The 8,275-nt window shown below is 42.4% G+C and overlaps 1 protein-coding gene across 2 annotated transcripts; it reads left to right on the forward strand.

The window, feature by feature from the left end:
* Window positions 1–892: 892 nt before the first annotated feature.
* Window positions 893–4,717, forward strand: LOC127306100 (NEP1-interacting protein-like 2). Of its 2 annotated transcripts, none has more exons than XM_051336701.2 (5): window positions 893–1,238; window positions 1,309–1,481; window positions 1,933–2,016; window positions 2,321–2,485; window positions 4,351–4,717. In XM_051336701.2, the coding sequence occupies exons 1-5, from the start codon at window positions 1,106–1,108 to the stop codon at window positions 4,492–4,494; spliced, it is 699 nt and encodes a 232-aa protein (XP_051192661.1). In that variant the 5' UTR covers window positions 893–1,105; the 3' UTR covers window positions 4,495–4,717. The 2 variants fall into 2 exon arrangements, with proteins under 2 accessions (XP_051192661.1, XP_051192662.1); XM_051336702.2 differs by having other exon boundaries at window positions 895–1,238; window positions 1,312–1,481.
* Window positions 4,718–8,275: the final 3,558 nt, after the last annotated feature.

The following is an 8,275-nucleotide window of genomic DNA, read 5'->3' on the forward strand; positions in this document are numbered from 1 at the left end:
AGATACTGAATCAATATCAGGACAAATATTTGAAACGCGAACGCACAACTGGACATCATTTACTGTGACATTAATTTGTTGCTAGTCGGCTAATTATTATTGCATGATATTAGATACATATGCATGATCAGTTCTGAACATACTATCAAAATTAGAGTTATATCAGATCGGGAGCTTTTCCATCGTTTGTAGGTGATATCGAGTTTCTGACTGGGGCCACCACTCCAGAGCTTCGTACAATTTCACATGTTTAAAGAATTAATGGCGAACAATTCTGAGCTGTATATACATACACAAGCACCATTTCTTACAAAAAGTAATATCACACACACTGCGAGTCAGCAACAAGCATATTGCTCGGTTATTTTCATTCCATTAAGTTGTGATGGGGACGAGAGGCCTCGGGAAAGGATTTACATCTTGATGAACTCGATTCTGTGTCGACCATGTAACATGTGGCACTGGGATTTTGTTGTAGATTGATACATGTTTGTTTAATGGATACACCACCGAAGATCATGGTTCTAAAATTCATTGTGAAGCTGTGGTCGTTTGTGTTGAACTTATGGCAACAAAGGGCATAAGATTTAATTGTGTGTGTGAGTTTTTCGTAAATAATGTTACTGTTATTTCTGTTCCAGTATATTTTTGTAATTTTACTTTTTAACGAGCTATTCCACTTATATATATTTGTGTAATTTCATGATTCGTGTGTATGTTCTGTTCTGAAGAAATAACACCTCATCCACAAGAGCAAGACGCGCGGAGAAAAAAATCATTTTTTTTACGAAATGGAGGAAATATCGCTCCAGCTTGTACATCCAAGGGATGCAGAGAAAAAAAAACACGGACGCAAAAGCAGCAGCCACTTCGTACCACTTCACGGGAAGTCCCTTCGCTGGACGGCTGAAGCCAAAAGCTGATGCCTCTTCCCATCGTTCGTTCTCTTGCTAGCTAGCCCTGCTCCCTCCTCGCTCCTCTCCCGGAGAGCCTCCCGCCTTCCTCTCCAACGTGCCGACGCCGAGGCGCCAAAAATAAACACGTACGCGCGTGGGCTTCTCCTCCGGTCCTCGTGGAGGCCTCGTGCCCTCGTGGCGATCGATCCATGGAGGTTGCCGCGGCGGAAGAGCCGGCGCCCCCGGGCGAGTGGCTGGAGGAGCGCGGCGCGGTTTCCGTGTACCTCCCCAGACTGATCGCCGGCATCATCTCCGGCACGCTCACTGGCCTCTTCGCTCTCGGTAATCAACGGCAGCTCCTCCTCGTGCTCTCGTCCATCGTTCTTGCTTAAATTGTGGTGCGTAAATTAAGCAGCTGGGGCCTTGACTGGAGCCGTCACCGGCGCACTGGCGGGCAGAGCCTCCGACAGCGGTGCTCTCCGGGGAGCTGGGCTGGGAGCGATCGCCGGGGCCGTCCTATCCATCGAGGTTCTCGAGGCGTCCCGCGCGTACTGGTGCTCGGACCGGCTCGGTACTTCCTCCATGGTCAGTGAGCTTCTTCCACGCACCCTTGCCTGCTTTCAGATGCTCTGTTTTTGCCACATTTTTCTTCGAAGTGTCTATTATTTGCCACATGATCACCACATGTCAGTGAGACACAAAATGACAAATGATAGAAGTGCAAAGAAAAGTGTGGCAAATTGTAAAATTCCCCCTCTTTCATAGTACTTGACCAAGACTATGAATTATGGCCCGCTGATTTCCATGTCCAAGAGAATAAGTGACGACACCCTGATGATACAGATCATCTCTCAAAAAATGCTGCCAACTTTCACCGTTGTCTAGCTCTAAATACTTTCGCCGTTATCTATTGCTACATCGTTTTAGCTTTGAGTTTTACATTTTTAGGTAGTGAAAATCTTGGTTCCTATTTGTTGAAGATTTTTGTTTATGACACGACACGCCTCTAAGAAAGTTCATAAACTATGTTGTTCAGGCAGATTTCATAGAGCAGCTCCTTCATGCCCGGTTTGTGCAAGAGCGGCTCAGATCTTCAGCACATACACCGTACCGTTGGCAGGTCAGTTGCATATCCTTGTCTACCTAGCAGCGATTTTTTCCTATCTAGAAAGGAAACTACATAAATGCCGCCACTCGTTGATAGTAGTTTTGCTAGTACAAAATATAGAGATGGTGCGATCCTGACGGTGATGCGTATGAATGTTGCTTGTCAAGTGTATTCCATTTGGTGAATGAATTAAATCAGATTGAATGGACAGTACTGCAAAAGGGAGGTTGCTGGATTCACAATTAAGTGAGGGTCCCGTCAAGTGTCGCTGTTTGCATCTGTACTGAATTTCAGCTGTATTGCTTTCCTTCGACAGGTCGGCATATCAGACTTAGGTCAGGACGATGTGTACGACATCTTCGGAGAGATTTCGTCCAGAGGGCTTTCCAGAGAGTTGCTGAAGAAATTACCACAGTTTGTGGTAACTGATCAGGCCCAGGGCACATTTGGTGAAAACCTGCCTTGCACTATCTGTCTACAGGTACAGTTACCTTCATGTTGTGAGAGGGACTTGTATTGCATAGTTTGCACTTGGTTTTGGTTCAACAGTAATATTTTTTCTAGAGAAAGGAAGATGCTCTGCCAGATTTCATTAATGTTTGGATGCACAGAATTGGAGCGTGGAATTGGAATTTGGGCCAAATGGGCCAATTCCACCGTTTGGTTTGCGCTTGGAATGTTCGCGTGGAAACCCAACAAAATTCCGCGCTCGGAATCCTGCTGTGCAAAAAGCTGGCCAAACTTTCCTAGCGAGCGAGCGAGTTCGGAAACGCTCGGAAACGAGCGTACCGCTTGGCCCGTCACCATCCTCGCGTCTCTCCCGGCAGGTCCTCCGCCGCCCGCAGCAATTCCTCCCTAGCGTGGCCCCGCCCGCCGCCAGCTGTCGTTCCCCCGCAACGTGGCCTCGCCACCCGCCGCCGTTCCCCCGTCCGGCCGCCGTTCCCTCGCCGCTGCCGAGCTCCGCATCTCCCGCCGCCGACCTCCGCGTCCCCTCCGTTCTCCGAGCTCCGCATCCCACGCCCGCCGCCGTTCCCCCCTAGCGTGGCCCCGCCCACCGCCGTTCCCCCGTCCGGCCGCCGTTCCCTCGCCGCCGCCGAGCTCCGCATCTCCCGTCGCCGACCTCCACGCCTTCCTCTCCCCTTCCCCGCCCTCCTCGCCCCCCATCTGCATCTTCATCGGCGCCGGACAGTGCCTCTCCCTGGCCGGTAGGGGAACGGCGCGGCGCCGAGCGGTGGCATGTCCCTGTCCGGTAGGGAACAGCTCCACGCGGTGTCCTCTTCCTGCCCCTCTCCCTGCCCCTTTCCAATTCTAATTTGGGGCTGCATCCAAACACGATTTAGAATTCGGTGCCACCCTTTGATTCCAACAACAAATACCTTGTACATCCAAACAGCAGAATTGAAATGGAGGTAGTTTCCTTTCCACCTTGGATTTGGAATTTCAGCCCAATTCAATTCCACGGCTAAATTCTGTGCATCCAAACACAGGGCGGCAAACTAGTATAGAATATGTACAGAGAAAATGGGGAAAAAACGGAAGTGAAAAAACTGCAATATGCTGAAGTTGAAGTTTTGTCACTCCCTGCATACAAGGGAGTTGAGATTCAGCTAACATGTTATGTACTACTTCCATTGGGACATAAATGGTTATTAGGTTGATCGATGTCCTGAAGATCCATAGCTGAGTACGTACTTGCTTATCACAAGGTGGTTGTATGTTGATCAATGAAGATCCATAGCAGAGTACTTACCACTAGATGATTGCTGCTGTTTTCCAGCTGGTTGTCAGTGATGATTGATATGGTAATAAATATAGATGAAATAGTGCGCAAGGACTAATGTCCATGGAACCTTCTATAACTAAAACCCAGACTCGTGTGTTGGCTCTGATCACGGATGATTGTAAAAATATTATTTCCTAATTAATAAAGCTCACGGTTTCCCTCAAAAAAAAACCCCCAGCTAGGATCAAACCGTTTCTTCACAGGATGCTGCGAAATTGAGCTAAACCTCCATCTGTCTTTTTAGAAAAAGCTAAACCAAGAATATTGTGAAATTTATGCGTTTACATGATAAGAAATGTTACACTTGTCCATTTGTGTTAAGTGAGAGCTAGCCAGTGTACACTGGGACATTAGATTATAACACTGTAGTTGGACAATGAATGCAGAGAGGTGCAACAACCGCCATTTTTGTGTCTTCTTTAGATTCAATTGCTACCAATTTTTGCCTGCTACTGAATGCAATGTGGTTGGTGTTGGTGTGTATGTTTATTTTTTTTCCAATAAATTTTGTTTCATTGTTCTCAACCTCATAAATACTAATAGTGTGCTTCTTGATCTTGTAGGATATGGTAGCTGGTGAGACAGCGAGGAGGTTGCCAAATTGCTCCCATGCTTTTCACCAGCCTTGCGTGGACAAATGGCTGCTTAGCCACGGTTCATGTCCTGTGTGTCGGCAGCATGTCGAAGATACTAAGATGTATAGGTAAGCATATTTACCAGTTCGATGTCTTAGGTGGAATAGTTGTGCACAGTGTTCGCTCTGATACTAAATAGGAATAGAGAAGAGAGAAAGTATACACAGACAGTGTTGTAAATTAGATTAATCTGTCTATTCTACACTGCAAGCAAAGAGGCTCTGTACGACTGTACATCTGATATTTTCTCGCAAACTAAGAAAAAATATAAAGGGAAATGATTGCTCTGCTGACATTGAATGTATATAAGCCATTTTAGAATGTGGTTTGCATTGAGGGTTGTGTTACTGTTGCGTTCCGTACACGTAAATAACTTTAGTTCTTTACAAAATGAATCATGGTCCTATGCATTGATAAATTTTTGAACCATTGTACACCGCATGGACGAGCGCGTCACATTTGTTGCCCTTGGTGCAACAGTAGTTTTTTGTAACTCCTACAGCACTGGTGCTCAACCGGGAGGGCAGCACCCGGCGCACTCATGCGCTTACACATGTCATGCGCAGAGTGCACCATGCATGAGGATGGTTTGGGGTTCTTTTTATTAATTTCTTTGTTATTCCTTTTAGTCCATCCCTGTTTTGTTATTTCAGATTTTCTAACTTGTGGAATGTGTGTATGTCTAATGTTGTGGGCTCATGGGAAGTACACACCACTAACAAAAAAAAAACACTGCTAGTCCAAAAAATACAACAATATGAACTAGGAAGTGCAAGTACAATAACTTGGTAAGTACTAGTAGTATAGGAACTACACTGCACGTAGAAAAAGTTCGGTGAAACATATAAAAATATGATATACTTTAGAAGATATCAACCCGAGAAATTAACACAACAATGGGATTGTTTCATAATTCAAATAAACGGGTCAAAAGACATTTCAGCTTGAATATCCTTTTAGAAAAAAAATTATGCACCTCCACCTGCACGAGGAAAACCGGAGGCACTAGGGTCTCACCAAAACCCTATGGCATCTCATGATTTATGTTCGTGCTGACATCACATATTATATACACGAAAAATTGATCGAGTTCACTAAATATGGTTAATCGAGTGTATGATACCATATCAATGTCACCTTTATTTTCATTATTCGGTTACAATTTTTTCACAATTTTATGGAAATATACAAAACTTACTGAGAAAAGATGTTCCTTGTTTAGAAAGGTAGTGAACATAAAAAGGGGATTTTTTTAGTCTAATCCTTGGGCACCATCGTGCTATCCTATGGCACATTCTTAATTGCATCTTCATTTCACTATATTCATTGAACTCAGGATTTTTCATCCCATTTATGCTTGTGAGAACTGCCATATAAATGGCACACATGCATCCATTAAGCACAATGAACTTGCCCATTCTCGAATTAGAACGCATGCGAGGATATATTTATAAAAAAATGTCTAAATGAAGATTTTTTGCAGTATTAATTATTTTTATAAAGCGCGACCATTTCCTTAAAGAATATTCATGATGGAATTGTGCAATGTTCACTTTGTTATTAAAATATTATTCATGCTTCCATCAAAATGTATAGATGGTCCACCAATAAATGTTTTCAATAACGATGAATTTATTTTGATAAAATATTCAGATGAATATTTTTTTGTATACGAATGGATTTATTTCATGCTTGAAAAATTATTATGAGGCTGTAAGATAGTAGTGTGTGCCAATCCACCCATTAGTATCTATCCACCGAAACTTCCCTTTACCACCATTGTACTTGGAATATTAGTATTATTGATGCATTGAGTAAGGCCAAATCTACTTATCATAGGCCTCATACATTTTCCTTCTATATGTACCATAGATATGAGTGGCGAAACATCCCATGAAATGAAGCAAACAAGTTGTAGATTATTAATTTCTTATACTACATTTCAATTTCCATTCTAGTATGGTTGTGCCTTAGTGATGGAGGGTGATTGAAAAAAGAACTCATCAACTTCTCAAAAGAACTCAACATCAGAGAGCCTTCGTATAGCTAATTGTTTGGAGGTAAGTGCCACCAAAAATCATCTGTGTAGCAAATGGTTGGGCTTTAGGCTAGGTTAAATAGTGGTTTGGTAGGAAATGTGGGCTTTGGTAATGCTCTGTTGCATTAATGATAGTAAAAAGTGTGTGGAGGTTCAAGCGAAGAATACGGAGATCCGAGAAGACAAGAGTTTGGAAAACTTCGTGATATCATAGGAAGATAGAGGAGAGGGAGGGGGAGACAATGCATGCACACATAGTGTTAGGAGGAATTTGTTGTGCAAAATGCTTTCTCTTATACTACACATAACAAGAGAGATGAGAGACAGATAAAGAATAAACACGGATTATCATACCTACACGCAACGAGCATCGGTACATTTGACATTTACGTACGTACTCCGCAAAAATGAAAACGGCAAAATAATAGGTATGCTCCCATAAACTCTATACAAGACATTTAGAATGTGGTTTATGCTGATGGTTGTGTTACCGTGGAATTTTTTACTCATAAATGAATGACTTATGTAGAAGTTTTTTCTTAGAAACTAGTACATGTTCATTGAAATGTCGCTTCACAGTTTGTACAAGGGCAGAGAGATGTACTTTTGTTGCGATGAATAAAATTCTTCACTCTTTATGGAGGATAACACTTTCTCGTACCCCTCTTTATTTTGGGCTCAGCCTATTTTTGTTTCTTATCTATTTCTCCCATGGAGACCACGACAGTTCATTCGTTATTTCGATGCGGCTACAATTTCTTCTCATGGCGAGCAAACACATTGGATTCGAGGTTCTTCATTGTCCATCGTGGAAGCCTGGCTGGACATGTTGTTCTCGGTCCTTTAGTCTTTCCTCTTATTCCTGTAGCTCTACTGTTACCTAATTTTAGAAATACTTTTTCTTTGGCGACTACAAACTTGTCTTGTGATTTTGATGTTGACTCTTAGCGTCATGGTAATGTTTTTTGTGTGATGAGACGACTTAGTTTGACGGGAGGGTTCCCATTCTTTCTTTAAATTCCCGTGAGCAGTAGCCTTTTTTTGTCCTTTGAATGTGTGTGTTCGTGCACAATTCTAGAATTAATATTTCTCAATCGGATATGGACATATGTCAGAACATTTAATGGGTTGTCTGCATTCGTTAAATGGATATGCATGATTTATGGTGGTGTAGGCATCGCATGTGTAAGAACAACTCGACCAGGATATAGGAACACAATGGATGGGGTTCTCTTTAAAATGAATTTTAAAAGCTTATGATCAAGTGAAATGGCCTTTTCTTGAGCAAAGTTGTGAATAAAAGGACTTACGTCTAAGTTGTGGGAATGGATCAAACAGTTTGTTTAGGAAGGTAGTGTGGGCGTAAGAGAGAATGATGATGTCGGTCAATTTTTCCAAACCTTGAAAGGGCTCAGACACGGGTGTCCCATCTTTCCAATTCTTTTCAATGTTGTGGCAGATATGTTTGCTACCCTTATTGCAAGGTCAAAAGAAAAGTGTTAAGTTGAGGCACTTATTCCATATTTAGTAGAAGGAGGTGTGTCCATTATACAATATGCAGATGCTACCATTTTATTTATGAAACACGATTAGAGAAAGTTTTGAACACGAAGCTTATATATTATATGCACATTTCAACAATTATTTGGCTTAAAAAATAATTTTTCTACAAGAGTAAGAAATTTATGTTTTCGAAAGGAAAATGAGGAAGAGAGTCAATATAAGCAATTTTTCGTTGTGAGAGTGGTTCTCTACCTTTTAGATATTTGGTTGTCCCTATCCATTAAAGAAAATTACTCCCTCCATTCCAAATTA

Source organism: Lolium perenne, chromosome 6 (genome assembly GCF_019359855.2).
Source record: "Lolium perenne isolate Kyuss_39 chromosome 6, Kyuss_2.0, whole genome shotgun sequence".
Lineage (NCBI taxonomy): Eukaryota > Viridiplantae > Streptophyta > Magnoliopsida > Poales > Poaceae > Lolium > Lolium perenne.